This window comes from Sarcophilus harrisii, chromosome 2, assembly GCF_902635505.1.
Source record: "Sarcophilus harrisii chromosome 2, mSarHar1.11, whole genome shotgun sequence".
NCBI lineage: Eukaryota > Metazoa > Chordata > Mammalia > Dasyuromorphia > Dasyuridae > Sarcophilus > Sarcophilus harrisii.
Window position 1 is genome coordinate 444007140 of NC_045427.1, and position 25791 is coordinate 444032930.

General features: G+C 34.7%; 1 protein-coding gene across 1 annotated transcript in view; it reads right to left on the minus strand.

The window, feature by feature from the left end:
• The window catches only part of C5 (complement C5), a 114974-nt gene that overhangs the window by 42921 nt on the left and 46262 nt on the right, over positions 1-25791 (minus strand). Inside the window, exons 20-27 of the mRNA XM_003757080.4 lie at positions 24580-24719; positions 21318-21545; positions 19922-19982; positions 12198-12287; positions 10989-11201; positions 9526-9601; positions 4728-4887; positions 1251-1346 (exon numbers count right to left, since the gene is read on the minus strand). Coding sequence (XP_003757128.3) covers positions 1251-1346; positions 4728-4887; positions 9526-9601; positions 10989-11201; positions 12198-12287; positions 19922-19982; positions 21318-21545; positions 24580-24719 — 1064 coding nt within the window. The remainder of the gene's footprint in view (positions 1-1250; positions 1347-4727; positions 4888-9525; positions 9602-10988; positions 11202-12197; positions 12288-19921; positions 19983-21317; positions 21546-24579; positions 24720-25791) is intronic.

Consider the following 25791-nt stretch of genomic DNA (forward strand, 5'->3'; position numbering starts at 1 on the left):
CATTCTTATTGGATCCATTACATAGTTATTTATCTAATCTCTAGTAGACCTTCACTGCTCCACAGAAATCCTTTTATTCTCACCATTGAATTTTTTATTGAAATCTTTTATTTTGAAATCATCATCATTTTCCAATTTGTCTTCCCTCTTAACTCTCTACTCATACCTCGGAACTATTCTTACAACAAAGAATAAAATATAAGAGAAAAAAGGAGGGGAAAAATGTTAAACACCCTTTAGTCTGTAGGAAAAAAATATAAACTCCATAACTTGCAATTTAAAGCTCTCCTCTGGTTCCAATATGCCTTTGCAACTTCATTTCACATTATCTCCATCTGGTTCCAGTATTTCTTTCCAACATTATTTCACATTAATGTGTGTGTGTGTGTGTTCTATGTTCTATCCAATCTTGTATATTTGCTACTTCCTAGACATGATCTCCCATTTCTTCTATCTAGGCTTTTGCACAGGCTACTATTTCCCATGCCTGTAATATAGTCTTTCCTTGCCTTCATCTCTTAGAATCTCTGGTTCCCTAAAGTTCCAAATTTTATGCAAGAATTTCATGGTCCCCCTAGCTGTTAGTTTTTTCCCTTCTCAAATAATCATATATATATTAGTCTTCTTACATGTTGTATTCTGGGTAGAATGTAAGCTTCTTGAAAGCAGAAGGTGTTTTTTCATATTATCTTTCTATTTCTAGGACTTAGAACATAGCCAACACTAATAAATGCTAAATGGATTAAAATGAATTAGTTAAGACATTCCTGGTAAAGGTCTGGAAAGTTTTCCTAACAAGCAGTTATCTTGCTGTCCTATCACCAGACTGGTCTCAGTGTGAAGAATATTTCAGCCATAATGGAACATGAAGACTAACCTAATATGTTAGATGAGAGCTGTGATCCTAATTGGTAGAAAGACCATTCAGATCTATGACATGAGGTATAGAAAAAAAATAAAGCTTATTAATTCCATCTGGGACTCTAGAAATCTAGCTCTTTGGGGATCCTAGGTCTGTCATTAAATGCATTTTCTTTTGCACTCAACTTCTTGTGACCTCCAAATTTGATAAGCAGTATATCAATGTCCTAATCTATTATTGATTTTTTTAATGATAGCTAAAACTGAATCAAGGACAGAGCCCTGCAATACATATAGAAATTTGATATGTGTTTTTTGGGGAGCTAAGCACATAGAATAACTTTAAGTGATGGGTATTTATATCTTGAACAAATTTTAAAACCACTTACTTCAGTTGGACATATTTCCAATGACTTTCTCATTCCAATAAGAGTAAAGGCTGTGAGATATATAGCTTTTTCTTTTTCATCTTTAGGTATGGTACCCTAAAAAAAAACCCAGCAACAAGTAATTTAAGTAGAATGCTTCTTCAATATATCAACACATATTATTATATTAACCAAGATAAGGTCAAAATGGGTACATGACCTAGATATAAAAAGAGATATTACAAGAATTATCTATCAGACTTGTGCACAGGTGAACAATTTATGAATAAACAAGAGATAGAGAGCAGTATATGGGATAGAATGAATAGTTTTGAACACATTAAATTTAAAAAGGTTTTGTATAAATAAAACAAATATAACTAAGATCAAAAGGAAATCAAAAATTGGGGGGAAATTTTTAAACTTTTTTTCTCAATAGTATTTTATATTTCCAAATATGTGTAAAGATCATTTTCAGCATTCATTTTTGTAAGACTTTGTAGTTCAAATTTTTTCCTCCTTTCCTTACTTGCCCCCTCTCCAAGACAGGAAGCAATCTGACATAGGTAAAATAATTACAATCCTTTTAAATACATTTCCATATTTGTCATGTTGTACAAGAAAAATCAGACCAAAGGGGGGAAACCATGAGAAAGAAAAAGCGCACAGAGGTGAAAATAGTATGCTTTGATCCACAATTATTTCCATAGTTCTCTCTCTGGATATGAATGGCATTTTTCATTACAAGTCTATTGGAATTGTTTTGAATCACCAAATTGCTGAGAAGTGCCAGGTCCATCATAGTTGATCATCACATAATCTTGCTGTTACTGTGTACAATGTTCTGCTCGCTTCACTCAGAATCAGTTCATGTAAGTCTTTCCAAGCTTTTCTGAAATCAGCCTGCTCATTATTTCTTATAGAGCAATGATATCTCATTACATTCATATATCATAACTCATTTGGTTTTTCCCCACTGATGGGTAGCCACTCAATTTCCAGTTTCTTGCCACTACAAAAAGAACTGCTACAAATATTTTTGCACAGATGAGTCCTTTTCCTTCCTTTATCATCTCATTGGATACAGACCCAGTAGTGACACTATTAGATCCAAGGGTATGTACAGTTTTACAGTTTTTTGCACAATTTTGGGGAACAAATTTTATAGACAATTCCTCATAGAAAGGTCTCATATCTCAAACATATAAAGAACTTTATCAATCTATAAGAAAACAAGTAATTTTCTAATTGATAAATGGTCAAAGAATATAAAAAGGCAGTTTTCTAATGAAGAAATCAAAACAATTTATAGTCATATGAAAAGATGCTCTAAATCTAATCTGCTGATTAGATAAATGCAAATTAAAATTACATTAAGATATCATTTTACACCTATCAAATTGGCTAAAGTGATTGAAAAGGAAAGTAACAAATATTGAAGGGGATGTGGAAAAATTGGGACACTAATTCACTGTTTGTACAATTGTGAACTGACCAGGCCATTTTGAAACACAATCTATAGTAATGCCCAAGGAGTTATTGAATTGCCCTTTTACTCAACAATACCACTTCTGGGTTTTTTGCCAAAGGATAAGAACCTATATGTTCTAAAATGTTTATGGTAGCTATGTTATGGTAGTTTATGGTAGGGGATGGCTATTGATTGGAGAATGGCTGAACAAGTTGTGTTGTGTGATTGTGATGGAATACAACTGTGCTATAAAAGATGATGAGTTTGATGATTTTAGAAAAATATGAATACACTTGCATGAAATAATGAAGACTGAAAAGAACAGAGAAAGAACATTGTATACAACAATAGAAATATTGTTCTGAGAACAACTTTGAGTGACTAATTTTGACTATTATAAATAATACCCAAATTAACTACAAAGGATTTATGAAGGAAGACATTGTCTCCAGAGAAAGAACTATAAATAGAAGTATAGAAGGTTTTACATATATATGTATATATGCATGTATATATGCCACATGCATATCATGGCATATGACTGCCATGGTAGTCATGGCAGGGTAGAGAGGGGAAAAAAGTTAGATAACTTTGTATATTTAAAAGGAATAGCAAGTCGTCCATAATAGATTTTCAAATTCATATGAAATCATCTTTTTTTTTTCTATTCTACTATGTTATGGAAATGCTTGCTTTATTTCTTAAATTCAAAATAAAATAAAATCTTAAAATATCAAAATATTCATCATGGTACCAAGTGTGAACAATCCCTCTACTAGCATACACCACAATCCCTCCCTTCAAAGATGATTTGGAGAGAAGAAAGCATGTATAGTGGATAGAGAAGACTCCAGAGTCAAGAAGACCTGGGTTCAAGTTCTGCAATTATCTTACAGCAAGCTTTGTAATCCTAACCTCTAGGCAACTTTCTAAGACTATAAATTTCAGAAAAGGTGCATTCCTACATTACTGGAGAGAGTTCTCCATACCAATAAAACCAAAGGTCTAACCTCTCTTGTATTCTGGAGCCCCTTGTGACTTTGGAAAGTCTCAATTTTTGAGACTTTCAATTTGAGACATTGTGGTTTAGAAAGTCTCAATTTTGAATATCCAAAGTGTTCAGAGTTAATCCTCTAGAGTGCTAAGTAATGAATGGAGTAGAAGGGACCCTGGATTTGAAATCCAAAAACCTGGTTTGAGTCTGGGCTCTGCCATTGTCAGGCTATGTGATTGTTCGTAAGTCACTTGAACCTCAGTTTCCTCTTCTATCACAGGATGGTGACAATGCTTCAATGTGACTGCCTCCCAGGGTGGGAAAAGTGTTATGTGAACTAGGAAGGTTTAGATCAACATGAGCTACTAAGCTCCATTCTCATGGAGGCCTTGTTCATATCTTGGAGCTCTAGTCTCCAATCTCTCTAATTAACTAAAATTTTACAGTTTGGTTTTATCAGCCACCTCAGGGAAAGGGTAGTATTTGTGAGCTCAGCTATTTATGAAATTTGTTTATAAATTATCAATTCATTATATAACAGGCTAATGAGGGTCCAGGCCTGGAGGCATGCACATTTAGTGAGCCAGCTTCTCTATGTGCCTGAAGCAAGAGGCCAACTCTTCAGTGCAAATGCAGATATTCTGTGACTATTTCTTGTCTTCTTACTACTGGAGGAATAAAAAGTCCTTTGATAAACTGCTAAACCAGAAATGAGTGTGCATACAAAAGGCACTAATTTTAGGCAAAAGTGATTTTTCTCTCTGGATATTTTGAGGTGAGGAATAGCAATTGTTGTGGTAGAGGAGCAGTGTGCTTTCAGCCTCACTACTAACCCCTGCATAGAGATAGTGGGATGTAAGAGTAGCTGTAAAGGATATCTTTTAACAGCCCATATTTCTTCAAATGGAAAAAATTTCTAAGAGTACAAGGTATTTTCCTTTTTCTTCTTACGATATGTTCTAATATGAACCAAAGAACTGGATTCAGACTTATTAACAGAAATAATTGCCACTCATATGTTTGGCTTCCTTACCAGTAATTTTAGTGGTTGATAATCAGAATCGTCCTTGAAAGATCCATTTTCCAACTGACATTTCTCAATTAACCAAAATAATGAATTGCAAATTGAATTTCTGTCCTGTGGTATATATTTATTTACTTGTCCAAATATTCTTAAAGCAAGAGCTGTGAACCTGTCAAAAATAAAGAAAGCTAAGTGGCAAAGAACAGTAAAATTCAATGTTGTCAGTAGAGATGCCTTAAACCAAGTTAAAACTTCCCAATCTATAAAATTAAGTGGTTAGATTAGATCTTTCCCATCTTCATTCTAATTTTTTTTAATTCTTTGTTCTGATATTTTTTATTCAAAGTTTCCTTTCAAAATTGCACTCAAAGTAATATGTGCAGATAACTTTGATAACATGTTAAAGTAATAATTCATATTTTCAATAAATATGTTGGAATTTAGAGAAAAAGAACATGCCATAGTTTAACAAAACAAAGCAATGGTCTTGAAATCAGACAGCTAACCTGATTTTGCAACTGAGAAAACAGACTTAGAGAGTGACTTGTCTATTGTCACTCAGCTAATAGGCATCAGGAATAGAATTCACACTCCAGGTCCCAATGCTCATTCTATATTTCTCCAAATTGCTTCTCTGTATAGTGCTGCAATTGTATTCCTATCCTTAAAAAGCTATCACAAGGCAAGCACTTTCCAAGCCTCAAAGCCCCACATTTTATGTGAATTATTATTATTATAGTTTGCTTATTGTTATTGTCAGGCTACAATATAATTTCATCTTTCAAGAAAAATCCTAGCCTATGAGTAATGTACAAAAACAGACATTACAATAGAACTACAACTTTGAGGGCCATTCTTAAGATTAAAGCTACTAAATTTACTTGAGAATGGAATTAGTACAAAATATACATTGTATTTCCTCTGCAAACTCTTTCATGGTGCCATTCATCATAATAGGGAAGTTAGGAAGAGGGATGGATTTTGGGGAATGAAAATGTAAGGAAATCTGGGATGCAGGCTGTAACCTATACATGCCAGTCATTCTATGCTACCACTCTTTCTCAGCAAAAAAAAAAAAAAAAAATGAAAAGCATGTGGAGGGTTAGGAGGAGAAGATTCTTATCCACTAGCAAATGAGAATCATTGAGAATCAAATCATGTGAAGAAGCCACAACATAATCTTGAGCAGAAGGAATTTTGCCTGTACAATGAGTGCCTGGTTCCCAATTAGGTTATCATTATCCTAAGGAACCAATATTGGCCCAGAGATGGGAAGGAGCAGAGAAGAGAGCATCAAACTGTAACAGGAGCTAGTATAGTTGTTCATCCTCTGACTAGCCGATCATCTTATACAGGGGTTATTACGAGGCTTCTTTGGGGTCAGGCCATGGCCTCCACTTTGGAGGTTACTGGTTTAGTGACAGGATCTTGAGTGAGAGGATGAAAGTTTGAATTGTCACTTCAGTCCTTGTATCAGTGAAGTCTTTGTTAGGATGCTTAACCCTTATGGACCTCATTTTCTTCAAATGTAAAAGGAGAGAGGGGGTGAACAAGTGGACCTCCAAAATTACTTCCATCTCCATATGCTATTATCCTCTTCCATGAACACTAAAATTGGAACTTTCTAGCCATAGGAAAGGATGGAACCAGTTCCTGGGTTAGGGATTACACAAAGAGAAAGAGACAAAAATAAAGTTGAAGCCAAAACCCATCTGGGTAAGAAACTAGGAATTACAAAAGACAAGATCAGATTCCATCCAACCCATCCAGAACTATAGCAGAATGCAGACTGAAGAGGAGACAGAATCAGAGTCTGATTACACCATCCAGGAATGCAACAGGGACTGGAGCCTAAGCAGGCACAAAGTTTCAATCTAAGAATTGAGGCTAGAGATATTAGTAAATGGAAGAAAATTCTAAATGTGATTAAGATACACTATAGATTATGAAAATCTCAAGAACTAAACTTCCCCCTCCCCCTCCCACCAAAAGAGAATAAATATACATAAATCCAAGTAGAATCTTAAGGGGAAAAGAAATGTATAGCTACAAAGATTCCAAAAGTGCTTGGAAGAAATGAAGCAAAATTAGAGCTCTTAAGGAAAAAAAATTGAAATGAGAATACTATACAGGGAGGGAAGCCTTACTAAAAAAAAACAGGATAAAGCAAACAGAAATCAATAATCTCATAAAACCACAAGAAATATTAGAATGAAGACTAAAGCATTAAAATAATATGTAAAGTACTTATTAACAAAAACAACTTACCCAGAAAACTAGTTGAGGATAAATAATTTAAAAATTATCAGACTTCTTAAAAATCATGACCAAACAAAAAACCTTAATACCAGATTAGGAAGAAACCACGAGAAAACTATCCAAATCTATTAAAATCAGAAGTCTAAATGAACATAAAATTTACCAGTCACTTTCGGAAAGAAATCTCACATTGACAAGACCCAGGATTGTATAGACAAAATCCAGAGTTTCTAGGACAAAGTAAAAATAACAGAAGCAGCAAAAAATAAAGAAACCAAGAATTAAGAGATCAATCAAGATCATATGAAGACTATGCTGCAAACTCCATAAATGAGAGATTATTTTGTGATACGACATCTTAAAATGTAAAAGAAAAAGACTTACCAAGAAAAATATAATCCTTTGGAGGGAAAAATGAACCTTTGACAGAATATTAATATCTAGCATTTATATAATGCTTTGAAATTTGTAAATTGCTTTACACGTTACCTAATTTGATATTCACAATAACTCTGTGAGGTAAGTGCTCTTATTACACTCATTTTATAGATAAGAAAATTGAAGCTGAAAAAAGTTAAATGACTTGCCAAGGGATCACACAGCCATTAAAAGTACAAAATTTAAATTCAGATCATCCTGATTCCATGGTCTATCCACTGCATCACCTATCTACATGAATAGAGGAGTTTCAAACATTTCTTATGAAAAAACCTAAACTGGGTAGATACTTGAAATAGCACACACAAAAGACAAGAAAAACTTGTAGAGGTAAAAATATCTGAGTAATTGGAAGGAGCTAAATAAAGATGAAATGCTTATATTCTAACAAGGAAATAAGAAGCAAATGTCCCTTCAAAAGTTCAATATGTTCAAAAGTCACAGAGATAGTGGAGAAAAAATATACAGAATGTAGATGTGATTCTGTTATGTTTTTAAAGTTATAAAAGAGGAAAGAAAAGTTAGGTGGAAAGAAACAGACCAGACAAGAAATAAGGAAGAAAAGAGAGTAATTTAATATTTCTAATAATAAGAAAAATATACAAACTATGAAGGAAGGGAGGATAGTGAGCACTTCATTAACTTCAATATTATCTGAATTGAGCAAAGAAGAACTATTAAACGAATTTGGCATAGAACATATTAAATTAAATTGATAAACATGTGCAGACAAAAATTGGGAAGAAGGGTTAAGAGAGAAAGTATCATTAAGGAAAGAATAGTCATAAGAAAAAAAACTTTGAGCTTTGAAGGTTGGAACATAATATGAAAATTAAAAGGAAAGAATAAAAGTGTTAGAAACAGTGATCAAGGTCTAAGCTGGATGAAGAAAAAAGGTACAGAAAAGTGGGATCAGACTACTTCAACTATAGATTGCTAGTGGTAATCACATCTTTTATTTTTCACTACCCTTTTCTTTCTTTGTAAAGGGGGAAATGAAGAAAAGAAGAGGGAAATTATAAAAGGATATGATAAAGATAGAAAATACAATGTACAGTTACAAACTTGATTATATGTGGGATGAACTCACCCATAAAATGGAGAAGAGCAGTAGGATGGATTAAAAAACATAATTTAATGATATGTTACTTATAAGAAAATTACTTGAAATAAACATTCAATGAGAATTAAAATGAAGGGTTGAAATAGAATTTATTATGACTCAGATTAATTAAGAAAAGCAAAGATGGCAACCATGATATCTGACAAGGCAACAGTAAAAATAAACATGGTTAAAAGAGATAAGCAAGGAAACTATATTATGTTTAAAAGTACCATTGACAATGAAATATCAATGCATAACATATATGAACTGAAGACATAATATTTAAATATAAACATAAAAGAAAAAACTAATCAAATTTCAGGGAGAAATAAACAGTAAAACTAAACTCATTGGGGATTTCAAAATACACTTTTCAGAATTTGACAAATCTTAAAAAAAAAAAAAAAAAGTAGGCAAGAAATTAAGGGCCAGAACAAGTTTTGAAAAATTGGATATATTATATTTCTTGGTGGCTCTTGAATATGAATTTAAGGAAATACAAATATTTCCTCAGCTGTACCTTGCCAAAAATTGATCATGTGCTAGAAAATCTCATAAGCAAATACAGAATAACATATACAAAATGTAACACCATAAAACTTACAATCAACAAAGGGCAGTTAAAGAAAAGATTCAAATTTAAATAGAGATCAAATAGCATGATCCTGAAGAATATGTAGGTCAAAGACCTAATCATAAAAGCAACAGATAATTTCTTCAAAGAAAATGACAACAATGAAACAACATAGTGAAACTTTTGGAATGCAGCTAAAGCAATCATTAGAATAAAATTTATTTGTCTAAACACATATCAATGAAAGAAAAAATGAATTAGAAATGCAATAGGGAAAAACACTTTAGAAAAGCAATAAATAATAAAAAGAACAATGAAATAAAAATATTTAAAACAAATTGAAAAAAAAAGATCTCATTGAATATGTCTGATTATTAAAAAATGAATGAGTTATTGTAGGAAACATCAGTACATTAGAAATGTTGACTTACCACGTACTAGAATCTCTACCCTTCCACATGCTATAGGAGTAGTCTGCATTTCTGTAAGACAGGATACTTACAATTCCTAAGAGACAAAAGAAGAACATAGTGGTTCACTGGCTTGAATTGATCTTTAGAGTGTTTTATTACTCTCTGGGAACTGTAAGCTTCCTTTAGCATTTACCATAAATTGCATTCACTTTATTTATTGTGGATGTTCTAATGACTAACATGAAAGAAAAGGGAGTTATCAAATCGAGTATGCAAGTCTAAACAAAAAGAATGTGTTTTGTAGAATTTGCAATGCAGGTGACTTGTTTGTCAAAAACAAGTTGAAAAAGAACTGGTGTCATGTCAGCTTCTAGAGAACTTTATGTATTTAATTAATATAGTTCACCTCAAGTCTAGTTAAAATGTGGTTTGCTATTGGAAGGCTTTTTTATTGAGTATTAATATAGCACTCATAAAATAGGTCAATACTAATTGACAAATTGTAATGGAAAGCATAGACTGTTAGTAATCAGAAAAGCTGAGTTTTGTTTCTAGTACCACTATTCATTAGCTAGTGATTTTTACATAGCCTGATCGATTTTGAGCTAACTACAATACTTCTCTGACTCTCAATTTCGTCATCTGTACAATGAGATTGTTGTCCAGATGTTTTTCAGTCACATCAGATTTCATAATGCTTTGAGGGATTTTTTTGGCAAAAATATTAAGAGTGGTTTGACATTTCTTTATTCAGCTCATTTTATAGATGAGAAACTGAGGCAAACAATTAAGTGGCTTATCCAGGGACATAGAGTTAGTAAATGTCTGAGGCCACATTTGAATTCAGGTCTTCCCAACCCCAGGTTGAATTCTCCATTCACTGTGCCACCAGCTGCCTCCACACAATTAAAAAGATAGTAATAATTGCACTAACTACTTCTTATTGCTATTGTGAGGATCAAATGAGAAAATGGATCTGGATACAATTTGTAACCATAAATCCCTAATTACTAGTTATTATTATTTCTTTTGTTGTTGCATAAAGGATCTAATAACTTTCAGACTAGATTGTTTATTATTAATTTATTAGATGTTTCAATTCTTCATGAGCCCATAATTTCATTAGTAAGGCTACTCTCTCCACTAATTACTATTTTTGAAATAATTCATGATAAGAGGTGATATAGCTAAAAAATTCATAACCTGGTGGCCAATTGGGGGATAATCTCTGAATTTGCCTAGGTTGATCCTTGGACAAACTATTCTAGTTCACTAGCTCACTACTCAAAGACTGTCTATCTTGCTAGAAAGATCTTAGAAAACCTTGGGTTACTTCCAGCTTTACTAGTTTTAATGGAGGAAATTTGATTTAGCTATTCTAAATTTCTGGCTAGTTAACATTTTTCTTTTATAATCTAAAAATCACAACATTTGCAATTCATGAAGGCTTTTACATAATTAACATAAAGGCCATTATCTACCTTCTTTCATTTTCTTCTTCATATTCTCTTTTTCAGTTATGTGACTGGCACCAAGGATGTTCCAATTATCTCCATCTTCCAGGTATTGATAGACATAGAATACGGGAATGATGCTCATTAGCTCTGCTTCTGCACTCCCCTTTGGGAGATGGTTTAGAGCAGAGATACCTTCAGGAGTCAGAACTGCAGAAATCACCTCACCAATAAGAGCTCCTGTTAATCCAAATATCCCCCACAAAAACAAATTTAGACATCGCTGCTTTTTCTTACTGCCCAATTGTTGCATAGCAGCTTGTAAAGAGAAAGAGAGTATCTATTTTTTCCTTCATTTTATAAGAAGAAAGGTCATTTCCCAACACCATTCTATAAGATGATTTGTCATGTCAAGATTCACCAGTCAGGGGTATGGAAACAAAGGGGTCATCAAAATATTTTATTACCACCACCATCTCCATCCTTGCCTACAAACACACATACACACACACAGAAAGAGAGAGAGAGAGAGGTGTTTCCAGTTTGTGACAATGCCAGGGAATACAGAACCTTGTTCAACAGGTTTACATAAAGCCAGGAAGGGCTTCCTTTCTTAAATTTTACACAAGGAAATAGTTCATCTTCCAGTTGTAGAGTGTTTTAACAAGTGTTCCATTTGGAAATTTCTTAGGGATAATAGCCCCCTCCTGAGATATAGCTTATAGGACAAAATAAGGGAGATCAGGTTGACAAAGAGACAAGGAGAAGCAGGATAGCATAGGCTGATCAGTCTATGACAAAAATGATTCTCTGCTTAAACCAGATACAAAGCCAGTGAGAAAAGAGAACAAAAAAGGGCATGATTGAGGTCTTCTAATCTTTAGAATACCAGAAAGTTCATTTGTGTGAGATTTTTGTAAGAGGGATCACATGAAGCAATGATAAATCATAGGGCCAGAAGCCAGAAGATGTGAGTTCCAGTTTAAAAACTCTTATTTAGCAGCTGTGTGACCTTGGAAAGCTACTTCACTTACCTTTTTCAAGGCTCAGTTTTTCCATCCGTAAAATGGATGTAACAATTCCTGACTTACCTGCCTTATTGACTGTTGGATGCTCAAATGAAATGATATATGTGAGAATATGGAAAAGGCTTTACCAATATAATGCCATTTATGAAAGAGAGAGAGACAGAGACAGAGAACAAAAATGAACAGTCACTGACGATATTCGATTTACCTTTTACACTCACAGTCCGTTCTATTTTCGTTTTTGGCACCATATCTAATGGTACCCTGTACTGGAACTCTTTTCGTCTGCTAATGGAACCTGAAATGGAAAGTTTGGGATTATGGATGACTCTTAGGGAAAGCTCCTCTTCTCTCTCCTTTCTGTTGTTCCATGACCTATTTGCTTAATATTAGCACCTCCACCTCCACCACCATGTAGAAACAGAAAAAAAAAAAAAGGCAGTCAACTTTATTGCTTCCTAGAAACTATGATATTTAAAGGTGGATTGCAAAATATTCAGGGAAAGGAGGGAGAGAAAGCTGAAGCTAATGGCAGAAATTGGATTTAGAGATTATCTGTGGATTTAATTATATTCTACTTTTCTCTTATATTACAAAAGATAATTCAATATAAACTATACTTTTACCACACATATAGCCAACGTGAAATTTTGATTATTAAGGTTTTAGAATAAGAATTTTTTTTGTTTGTGAATGATATTGAATTAGGGTGGTTATGGATAGGTAACAACCATTTATGTATAAAAGATCGGGAAGTTTTAGTATACTACAAACTTGATGTGAGTTAACACCATCCTAGGATCCCCTATAGTGATCTGTGTTGGTTCAATATAATCATTGCTCAAGCTTTCTTCTCACAATTCCACAAACTTCAGACCATGGGGTATTGAGAAAGATCTTGGTTTGATGCCATTAAACTACTTTGTGCCATATCACAGTAATATGGCAAGGGGAAAAGATAATTCAGTATTGAACAGTATTGTAAGAAAAATAAAGTTCCAGAGAAAGGGAGATGATAGTTCTTCTATTCTTTGTTCTGATATAACAGCATTTGGAATTTCATTTAATATGCTTTAGGAAGGAAATTGATAAGTTAGAGAGAGTTCAGGGGGAAAAAACCAATAAAGTAATAACCTTGGAATCTTGCTCAATGTGGATCAAGTAAAGGTATTAAGAATATTTCTCTTGGAGAGGAGAAGAGGAAAATGATAACTTTGTTCAACTATTTGAAAAGCCATCAGCTGAAAGGATGATTAGACTTATTCCACTTGATCCTGAAGAGTAGAACTAGTAGCAACAGGTAAAAATGACCAGAAAGCAAATAGAAGAAAAGACTTCTTATCCATGACAACTATCCAAAAGGAAAATGAGATGCCTCGTGAGTTCCTGGATTATTCTTCCCTAAGGTCTTCAAGTAAAGTCTGGATGTTATATCTCTTCTCATAATGTTATATTCTTATTAAAGGATAGAAATATATTTGTTAACATATATGAAGTTAAATGACTTCTGAGGTCCTTCAAACTTTAAGATTTTATGATTTTTGAAGAATTACAAAATAGACTTTTGTTAGTGATGTTTTATAAAAAACTATGTCACAGTCACACAATTTTAAGTAGTTGACTTCCTTCATAATTGATTATGCTGAATCCTTTGGCCCTTTGCTCTAACTTAGTAGGATGTCAGTCCTGAATGGTCTCTTGGATTTTCTTTCTTGGAATTTGTTTCTTGACTTGGTGAATTTCAAGTCCCTTTGTCCTCTTCTTCAGAGCTTGAAATTAGGTAGCCTAGTATCTGCACTAAAAATTTTATTTCTAAAACAGCTTTGGAGGTAAACTCAGATTTGTTAATTGTTCAAATAATTTGTACTAGCAAAACCTAATCTGAAAATCTTTTATCAATGTTGTAATAATTTGTGGTGTGTGTGTGTGTGTGTGTGTGTGTGTGTGTATGTGTGGCAGGGAGTAGGGCATGGGATTAAGGCACCAGGATTCTCACAACTAAATCTCAAGGTTTTTGTGTTTTTTTTTTTATTTAAATGATGGAGTCTCTCCATTTGACTTAGGTTGAACAGGCAAGTGCTACTCATGGCCAAATCCTACTACTGATTAACATTTGAGTTTTGACCTGCTCCATTTCTGACCTCGGAAAGTTTACCCTGTTTTAGATAACCTGGTAGCTCTTCACATCTAGGGATTTCACCATATTAATGGAAAACAGTGCAGAGACCTAATTAGCATAGTCCATTTCAGTTCTAAAACATTCCAATCCAATAATCTGTCAGCCTTAATTTCTCAGACAACTGGGATTATAGGTATAGATTACCACATTCACCTAGACCACAACTCTTATTTTACATACATGGTCACCCAAGCACACACTTCTGACTACATAGAATACCCAGGAAACCCTAGCCTGAAAGGTCCTAGCCTTTTGCATTCATTGGCTTTCACTCTCTAGAGTATATTCTCAACAATGACACTAGCCCTCTGCCCACTTCTTAATACCTTTGAATATTCACAGTGGAATTAGAATTATTCACTTCTGTTTCAGAATGCCTCTGCCACAGTAACAGGTGGATAGGGAATATTTCTGTAAAAAAAAAATTTCATCTATATTTGTCTTTCCAACTCAGTCCTTCAGTATCCAAGCTTAACTTCCCCAGATTTTTAAGAAATAGCTTGACTCCCTATGACCATGTGATCTCTTCCTTGGATTGGTGTTTGGTAATCCAATCCTCCCTCTACTTATTGTAGAAAACAAAATGAATGAAAGAGCCTCCTCCAAAGAAGATGACCCTAACTGGACCCCCTAGGTCTAAAAGCACACATCTAACTGTGTCATTCCCCTATCTAAGAAATTTTTGTGGCTCCCAATTGTCAATACAAACTTCTCTTTGGCATTCAAAGTCCTTCACAATTTGACTCCAAACTATCTTTCCAAATTGATTTCATCTTCTTTCATATACTCTATGGTCCAGTCAAACTTACTAATTTATACTTCCTTATGTAGCAGTAGCCTAGTAAATATTTAACGACTAGATTCCCCTGTCAAAAAAAAACGCACAACAAACTTTTAAGCTTAACTTGCATTATTAACATTTTCGCCATTGCTTTCTTAATTCTAAATCCCCAATGCAATATCAACAAAGCAACAAACCAAGTTCTGATCTGTAGTGTTTACTGATGTCCAAAGTATAATTGGTCACATTGAAAATTAAACAATTGGCTTTTATAACTCTGACTAAGAAGTTTCTATACACTCCTGACTGTGTGCCTTGTTTCATTTCCTACCTTCATAACTTTACACAAGTATTCTCCATGCCTATAAAGCAGGCCAGATTTAACTTTATCTAGATAGAAGTCTCTAGCTTCTTTCAAAGCTCAAGTGTTAATCTCCTAGCCTCCTGATTCTTTATCTCCCCCTGCTTCCCTACTTTGCCCAGATATTGATCCCTTCCCCATGGAAATCACTATGTATTTTTTAAAATTTGCTTTGTATATATTTTACATTGATTTACCTGTGTATATATTATTTCCTCTCTGAAGAATGTAAGCTCCTTAAGAGTGTACTGTTTTATTTTTAACTGTATTCTTAGAACCCAGCACAGTGCCTTGCACGTACTAGGTGCTTAATCTATTCTTGCAAAATGAATGGAATGGAAGATCCAGTTTGGGGAACAATTAGTAGTTCAATTTGGTTGGATACAAATAATTTGTGAAGGAAAAGTAATGTGAAATAAATGAGACCTTTAAATTCCAGACTAAATCATTTGCATTTTATACCAAAGACAATAAAAATCCACTGAAGGTTGTGAGTAGAGCAATGACTTCACAGTCAGATGAATGCCTTAGGAAGTTGTGGAAAAGATGGATTAGAGAGACGAGAGTCTAGAACCAAGAAGACCAGTTAGGAAGAGAGCATTTATTCAGGAAAGTGGTAATGAGGGATTGAACTTGACTAATGTTTGTGTGACTGATGAGATAGGATGGGTGTGAGACATGCTATGGGAAAGGAATTAATAAGTCCTGACAACTGTATGGATTTGGGGAAACAGAGAACATTTAAAAATAACTTGGCAATTACAAAGTTGGGTGACTAAAAGGATGTAGTGTCTACTATAGAAATAGGGAAGTTTGAAGTAAGGGTAGGTTTTGGGGGGAAGATCATGAGTTCTGTTGTAACACGTACTTGAAATGCCAATGGGACATCTAACTTCAAAAGGCAGTTAATAGATGTGGATTTGGAGGCCAAGAGAAAGATTAGAGCTGGATATGTGAACATAGTATCCTCTGTAAAAATAAGAGTTAAAATTTCTGGAAAGACAGTGCCTCAAGATGAGGGCATTATGAACTTTCACAATTAAAACAACAATAACAATAACCTAACAGTTTTAACATTTTAAAAAATGTCTTTAAGTTTAGAAGGAAAAGAAATTACCATCTGGGAAGGCTGAAAATGAGGAAACAGGCATGGATTATTTTTATAACCCTAACCTCCCTGGTGAGATTTGCTCAGAAATGAAAAATCATTGCTAGTGTAGAAGTCCAGATGTTCATTCACACACAGAATAATGAAGATGGAGGAGTTCAAGGAAGTTGCAAACTATAATATCAGTATGGAAGACAGAGTGCTAAAAAGGGAGGGGAAGCAAATGACAAATTGGTTCTCTGGGATTTAAGATAATTCCATGAGACCAAAAAATAAAATTTATCAGAACTAAATCCAAGAACTGCTCCAGAAAGGAGAATTTGGAGGAGATTTCTGTGAGAGTGTAATGACAGATCGTTTAGCATTTGGACACGGGGCAGAATATAGGTTTTGTTTCTGCTTTGTTTCTATGCCTAAAACATCCATACTCACGTCATGTCTTGCTCCCCTGAAGTGCATGCAGATATAATTTCTTGGCTTTGCCAGAGTCTTAAAACAGGATTCTCAGTTTCTTAGTTAACATTTATCCTATTGCTACCTTACTATGAGGAAGAAAGTTATTGTATTTATACAACTTATTTTTTTTTCTGAAGCAAAATGAATTTATACCAATTAATGCCTAGTACATATTAGGTCTCATTTGAATGCTTCTTCCCTTTCCCATAAATGACTTGCCCAAACAAATATAGATGATTAGTAGTTTTAAACTTAGGTTATCTGACTAAATCTAGTGTCCTTTCCACTATACTGAGAATTTTCTGTGACTTTGACAAATAAGTGACAGATACCTTGTAGAAAGAGATACTCTAGACATTTTTCTCTACCAAATCAAATGACTATGAGTCATGGAGTACCACAACCTCTGGAGAATTAAAGCTGAAGATCATCCAGAGGGAAATACAGAGATGCATGATGGGTGTGAAAAGGCAGCACATTACCAATTAAAAATAAAAAAATTAATCAACTTTCAATGTGCTTCCAATGACAATTTCTGTTGAACAATTTCCTTCTTCGTTCCTTCCTTCCTTCCTTCTTCCCTTCTTTGCCTCTTTCCTGCCTCCCTTTTAACTTCCATCCCTTCTTCCCTCACTCTCTCTCTTGAACATATAGAGTACTTTGCTCACACTTGCTCTCAAGAACTTAATGAAAAATTCAAAACAAAGTGAAATTCAATGGTGGGAATATATATCCCACCAATTCAGACTGATTTCTCTATTCCCTAGGAAGTTATAAAAAACCTTTTCCTGCTAGTCAAGCATTTGGTTATGAGCCTCTCTGCATTTAGGCTTATTCTTTTGGTCTTATAGCTTACCATCATGTTCTGGGATAGTAATATTGCAATTATATAGCACCTACTATGTGCCAGGCTTTATGCTAAACACTTTATAATTGTTATCTTATTTGAGCCTCACAAAACCCTAGAAGAAAAATGCTATTACTATCCCCATTTTACAGTTGTGGAAACTGAGGTTAAGTCACACAGGGTCACACAGTTATTAAATGTCTGAAGGTAGAGTTGAAATCAGGTCATCCTGACTCCAGACCCAGAGCTCTATCCACTATGCCACCTAGCTTCCCATTAACAACACTTATTAAAATGGATTTTTTTTCATATCTCCAGTGCTTATTATAGTACCTGATATATAGTAATTGTTTATTTATTGGGCCTGGAATCAGGATGATCTGAATTCAAATCTAGGCTCAAATACTTAGCAGTTTTGTGACTCTGGGCAATCACTTGACCCTTATTTGTCTCCTTCATTTTAGAAATGGGGACACATGGGAGAAGGACATGACAAATCACTCTAGTATGTTTACCAAAAAAAACCCCAAAACCTGGGACATAGTCCATAGGGTTACCAAGCGTTGGACACAGCTGAATAATGTGCCAGCACTCTGCTGAACACTGAAGATAGAAAAAAAGGAAAAAGTTACTCCTCTTTATTTTTATGCCTCCACTTCCTCATTCTCCTTTCATATTCTTGTGGAGTTAGCTAGGTAGTACAGTGATGGAGCCCGTCCTTCCTTCTCAACGAGGACCAAAATGATGTCCCCATGTTAGAGTTAAGTTACAGCGAGTCCCACAGTGGCTAATGAGACCAGTATGAGCTCAGAATGCTCAGCCACAGGTCAGACAGGAATGGGAACATTTGGACTAGCTTCTCTAACTTTGGGCATTTCACATTTCTTCTGGGCTGGTTCCATTCTGCTTTGCTCACAGAACCCAGCACCTCTCTGAGGAGGGCATGCCATGCTGAGCAGTTCTGTGCCAGTATCTCCCATGTCATACAATAGATGCCAAAGTTCTTAAGAGAGAGGCCTTGAGAGTGTCCTTGTACTGCTTTTTCTGACACCTCGTGAGCGCTCGCCCTGTGTGAGTCCTCCATAAAATAACATTTTTTGGAAAGCGCACATTTGGCACTGGAACAGTATGGCCAGCCCGGCGGAGCTGTGCTCTCTGCAGCAGAGTTGGAGCACTTGGCACTTTAGTTTGAGAAAGAACCTCAGGAACTTATCCTGCCGGGTGATCGTCAGAATCTTCCTAGGACAATTCTAATAGAAGACATTCCCGGCATGGCGCTGGGAGATGGTCCAGATTTCACAGGCATACGACAATGAGGTCAGCACAAAGGCCCTGTAGACCTTCAGTTGGGTATCAGTCTAATACCTCTCTCACACTTTCCTTCTGAGCCTCCCAAATACTGAGCTTTAAATCTAACTTCAGATACTTCCTAACCATGTCAGGGAAAGTGACTTAACCTCCTCAACTATAAAATGGGACTGATAATACTATTCACAGTTGTTTTAAGGATCAAATAAATTATTATTTATCAAGCACCTACTATATACTAGGCACTTAATAAATGCTTATTTCTTTCTTTCCTTGTACTCTTGTGGCTCTCTGAACATTCACTGAGATGTTCTGCCTCCATACCTTTCCCTGGAATGCTCTTCTCTCTCTTTGTCTGTTGTAGCCTTTGTTCTGTAATTTTTCAGTCATGTCTCTTCATGACCCCATTTGGGATTTTCTTGACAGAGATAGATACTGGAGTGGTTTACCATTTCTTTCTCTGGTTCATTTGACAGATGAGGAAACTGAGGCAAATAGGTTTAAGTATTTAATTAATAATAACTTTTTCCTATAGACCTCACACAGTATTTCGTTTGTGACTATCTGATGTGTCTATCATGGAACATTGTGTATTATCATTTTTTGGCATTTTATACATCTGTTTGACTATAAATTCCATGGAAGCAAGGTCTATATCATACTTTGTCTCTCAGAACTTAATATAATGCTCTGCATAAGTATGTATTTGAAAAATATTTAATTGCTGTGAAGAAAGCACTTTGTCAATATTATTATTCTATGACAATGTAAGCTATTGTGAATTATCAATAATATTAATGATCACTTAATAATGCCATTAATAACAATATGAATTGTACACATTGTATTTCTATATGATGATACAAGGTAAAGTACAAAACATTCTGCATACCATATACTCCTTGGGGATCCAGTGTGAAACCAGCATAACTTTCCCTTTTGATGCCTTCTGGCTGAAAAACAACAATATAAAACATATTTAAGAAAAAAATTGAATATATATATATATATATATATATATATATTATGTTTTAATCTGGAAGAATTTTTTTAAAATCAATGGACATTTAGCCTGAAGAATAGAAGAATTATCTTAGTTATGATTTATGTCTTCAAATATCTGAGGAAGAAAGGGACTGTAAGAGGATACAGCTTGAACCAATGAAGTACAAATTATAAGGACACAACTGTCTGTTTAATATAAATAAAGGCTTCCTGACCAAATTGTCCACTGATTCAATGCATTTCTATAACTATTCATGTTATTACATTTTTTCCATCTGATCCTGTCCCTTCTGCCCACTAATGGCTAGAGAGGTAAGTTTGTGGGTGGCTATAATAAACAAACAAGAAAGAACTCCACAGGGCCCAGGGTCAGAGGAGTGGACTTCTTACTGTGCAAAGGGAGAAAGGATATCTCTCTATATATTCTAATAGGACAATAGAACTTAGAGATGGGAAAGACCTTAGAGATCCATCCTGTCTGTCTGTGCTTCCTATAATAAATTACAATGCTGAATAAATCATATATATTTTTAAAAGCAAGTGGTATGAAGTAGAGTTTCATTGTTTCATGTAGAATCCTCTTTTTGTGTTCTTCTTTATATAAGAAAATGTTCTTTGTTGAGGGAAAGTATTTGTTAAGTTCTCAGCTTCTTCATTTAGAAAATGAAGATAGATATCCTTTGCCAGGTGTGTGAATTAGCCTAATTGAGTACTGGGTTCCAACCCTTTAGTTTTATATATGAGAAAACAGTCAGCAATTAACTGAAATATAAGTCATTAGGAGCAGGGACAGTGATTAATCCTAGGTATATAGTCTCTGTCCTTTCTCCTCTGTCAGAATTTCAATCAAATTCAGTACGTAGGAATCACTGTGTGGTTTTGAGTAAGTTGTCTGACCTCATTAAGCCTCAGTTTCTTAATTTTTCAAATGGAAATAACAGTGCCTGCAAACTTTAAAGAGTTTTGATGGGTCTAAAATTACATCACAGAAACAAAATCATTTTGAAAATATTAATAATACAGAACACCTAGATGGTGCAGTGGATAAAGTACCAACCCTGAAGTCAAGGGGACCTGAGTTTGAATTCAGCCCCAGACACTTAATACCTACCAACTGTGTGACTCTGGGCAAATCATTTAACCCTATTTGCCTCACCAATAAAGAAAGAAAATATTAATGGATAAAATCCATACTATATAACATTAGATAACAAGTCATAAATTATCAAATAACAAATATTTCAAGGTAAAAAATGTTTTGAAAATACAGCCATTTTCCTTACCACCACTCGTAAGGTTTTCACCAAGATTTCTCTTCCAAATGGAGTATTGAGTGTGAAGTTGATAGTATGAAGACCCAATTCTAATGGTAGAATATCAAACATAACAAACTGGATAGAAGAACCTTCTATATTTTTCAGAAGACATGGAGTATGTTTTATCCCTTGCTGATGAGATGAGGAACTTCCACCCAGACAGATTCCTTCACCCACAGATATTTGAACACAGAACTGAAATATCAAAGATAAGAAATTATATTAAACTGCTAGTCAGAATATTTCATACCAACACAAGAATTCTTTCTGCTGCTTACAGTATGTGATGAGCCTATGGTCTAAATAATTTTATAGCACTACTATTCAGTATGATTAATAATTCAGTAGTAAAATATTATTATATGAGAATTATGAAAGGTAGAATCTGGTGAGTCTGAACTGATGTAGAGTGAAGGGCATAAAAACAGAAGAACAGTTTATATCATCAACATCATAAAGCAAGACAACTTGAAAAATTCTGGTCAAAGCAGTGACTGACCACATTTCTATGGGAACCTAGAATGAGGTTTGTTACCCATCTCCTGATAGAGAAGTGATTGATTCAAGATGAAGGGGAAAAGATTGTGGCAATGGGATACCTACAAAAGAAGACAAGAAAAAAAGAGGAGAATCACTGAAACAGTTGAGAACATACACAGAGTCAATGAGATGAAAGTTCAGAAGGAAGTAGAGGCAAGCAAGACAACTCTGGAAGTACTGAATTGAATTAATTTTGTAGATATTTTTAAAATAAGTGTTGGAATCTTTACAAATTGTTAAGTCATTAGAGTTGATAGACAAAATAATTATCTAATTTAGCATGGTTCAGTATGATTGATCTGATCCTACAAGGGGATGTTATGGGCCAGAAGAAACAAGGTACTAAGTAGAACTGATAGACAATAATGCTTGTGTTCGCACCTTTAGAGAGCTCATATAAGCAAGAAGTATTTAAGTACTCACTGGAATTCACAAGTATGGGAGATTCACAAAGTTAGCTCTGTAACTTTGTGAATTCACGCCTCCCTTGAAGTGCTTAGAGCCAGAGAGCACTCTGGGAGAAAACCCATAATCCCACTCTCTCATATCCCACAATCCCAATCTTGGAGAAGGAGCATAAATAGAGCTTCAGGGAGCCAGTCAAATGAGTTACTTCAGAACATTGCAAGGGGTTGGAGAGGAGCACTGTGGGAAGAAGCCCACAAGCCCTCTCTCGGAGACAAGAGAGGTTCATTCCATTTTCCACCTGGCTGGCTGGAGGCTGGAGGACAAACCTTTGGATTTGGAGACATTCGGAGGGAGCTCTTGGAACCAAGCAGAGAGATAGACCTCAATTAACCGGGTTATTTTGTAAGTAGAAAATAAACGTTTGCATTTTTACCTAAAGCTGCCTCCAGAAAACCTCGCCAAGAAACTAATTAATAATGGTTCTCTCTGGGAGCAGATTTCTTGGCAAGGTTTTCTAGAGGCAGCCTTACTTTCAGTTACAAGTAATAATCACCCCAAAATGCAGCCAGCTGGTACAAATGCAAACGTTTATTTTCTACTTCCTTGGGCCCGGGGTAGCTTTAATAGAGGCCTCAGCTTTCCTTAGTTCTGAGAGCTCTTGCAGCTTGTCCTTTGCCTCTACTTTCTTCTGCCTCCAGCCAGCACAAAGGTGAAAGTTGAAAATGAATCTGTCTTGCCTCCAAGAGAGAGCTTCTGGCTCTCAATTTCCCAGAGTGCTCCTCTCTGACCCCTGACAATGTTCCGAAGTAACTCCTTTGACTGGCTCCCTGAAGCTCTATTTATGCTCCTTCTCCAAGAGTGGGATTGTGGGATATGAGAGAGTGGGATTATGGGTTTCCTCCCAGAGTGCTCTCTGGCCCTAAGAGCTTCAAGGGAGGTGTGAATTCAGATATCTTATACTAAACCCTGAAATCTCCCAAACGTGTGAACTCCAATGAGTACTTAAATACATTAGTGAGCTAGAGGATTTGCTAAGTACCATGCTAAATTAGCACTTTGTAAGGATTCCAACAAATAAGTGGTTTGGAATAGAGGTTCACAGTTTCATGTGAAATCCTCTTTTGTGTTCTACTTTATAAATAGGAATGCTCATTTTGGGAGGTGTTTGTTAAGTCCAAAATAAAAAAATTTAAATATCAAAAATTTACATTAAAAGTCATCCAATTCAACTTAGTCCAATTCCATAAATATTCACTGAGAACCTGCTACATAAAACATACTGGGTAGTATTGAGCAAAGAATACTAGGCTTAAAATGAAGACTTGAGTTTGTGGTCAAGCTCTAAGGCTTACTCATTCTGTGGCCTTAAACAAGTCACTTCCCTTCTCTTTTCTTGAGTTTCCTCATCTATATATTGAGTTTCTCATTTGTCATGTATGTGGGGTAACTTAGAGGGTTACTGACATTTCTTTCAACTCTGAAATTCTGTGGATGGAGAAGCAGAGGCCTAGAGGGACCAAATGATTTACTCAAGATCATTGAGCCAGATAGTCATAACTAGAGTTCAGACTAGAACCTAGAACACAAAAATCAGACCCAAAGAATAATAACCCTTCCCATTTGTAGAATCTAGTTTATATCTAGTTTATAACATGCTATCTATTCTCTTATCTCATTTGATTCTCACAATGACTATTTTGGGAGTATCACCATTTTATATCCTGAAATTGAAGCTCAGAAATTTAGAAATCATGTGATTCAACCCATTCCTTTTTTTTTAATAGAGGAAGAAAAACAAAACAAATCCCAAAGCCCAAGAGGATTAAATTTATTGTCCGAGAGTATAAAGTTAGTTAAGTGGCAAAACCAGAATTCAAACCCAGTTTCCCTGATTCCAGGGCAAAAGCCTCCCTTCTAGAGGCTGTTTCTTCTAACATATTTTGAGTATACTCTAAGAAACACTGGAGTTGAAGATAGTTAAAGATACTTGTGTCAGAGAGGTGCTACTTCAGAAGGAATTTGGGGAATATGATTAGAGGCAAGGCTAGGGATAAGGATAATATCATCTGAAGTTCTTTTCTTTTGAAAAAGCAGATAGGACACACTTTATACTGTTTCCCCCACCCAAAGTATATCTCTTTTCCAAAGACCTCAAAAATAAAATTCTTTGAAGTAGATAGAAAGTGCAGGAAAGGAGAAGACATAGGCTCCCAAACCCTCACAGGCTTGAAAGATTGTTTCTTATGTGTCCTTTTCATCTATAGTTATAATCCCTACTCACCTTCATTTCAGAACTTTTGTAGTTGTAAACTGTTCCCTTCATTTGAATTTGTTCCCCTCTCACAATAGAATAGGGAATATTCATCTCCAAGAAAACATCTTTCAATACTTTTACTTGGAGAGAGTTGGCAACACATATACCTAAAAAACCAAAAAGAACACATAGCAGCTTTATTAGGGAACTCAAATCATATCGTCAATTCTAAAACATTTTGCAGATAGTTCATTTTAATAATAATAATAGCAAATGTTTTAATAGCACTTTAAGTTTTGCAAAGCACTTTAAGTGTGTTATCTCAGTTGATCCTCCCAACAGCCCTCTGATAGGTACTATTATTATCCCAATTTTATAGGCAAAGAAACAGAGATTTAAAAAAATTAAACAATTTCAACCAGCAATTAACTACAGTCAGGTCTTGATTAGTGTGAACAACAAATCCCTTGAAGAGATTGCATGTATTCAAAGTTGCACTATTTGAAGTTAAAATTGTGTAAAACATAGTAATTATTTACAATCCAATGGAAACATAAGTGATTGAGGAAGAATTTGAACTAAGGTCTTTCTCACTATGAAATAGAACTTTCTACTGTGGCATGTGGCTGTCTTTAACATTTAGGGAGGGAGGTCAGGCCATGTTTCTCCCTCCATTGTTCCCATATCCTGAGATTTTTATTTGATGACACCTATTTTATGAATTTCCATATTACTTGAATTGGGCTATTGTGATCATCATCAGTATCATAAAAATACATGGTTCAAATAGAAGAAAGATTTCTAATTCACAAGCTCTTGAAAGTATCAAGTTGCAAGGAATGGCTAATTTAAAAGGTCCAGATCTCAGCCCTAATACTTAATAATTGTATAACCTTGAGAGAGTCATTTTATCTTTATTTGAATTTTCTCTTCCATAAAATAGTAATATTGATCCCTGCCAAGTTGTTATGAAAATCTAATAAGATAGTGTATATAAAGTGCTTTATAAGCAAAGTATGTAAAAAATGAAGAAAGTTGATTCAGAACATCTTTGTTCCTGGCTAGGATTATTAAAAAAAAAAAAAAAAACAATCTGATAAGGACATAGACTCAAAAGAGATAGAAAAGAACCGTAGAAGCATTTTAAAAGTAATTTTTAAATTATACATATAGGTACACAAATGTACATATATGTACATGTGCAAATACACACATATGCATATTATATATGTTTTTCTT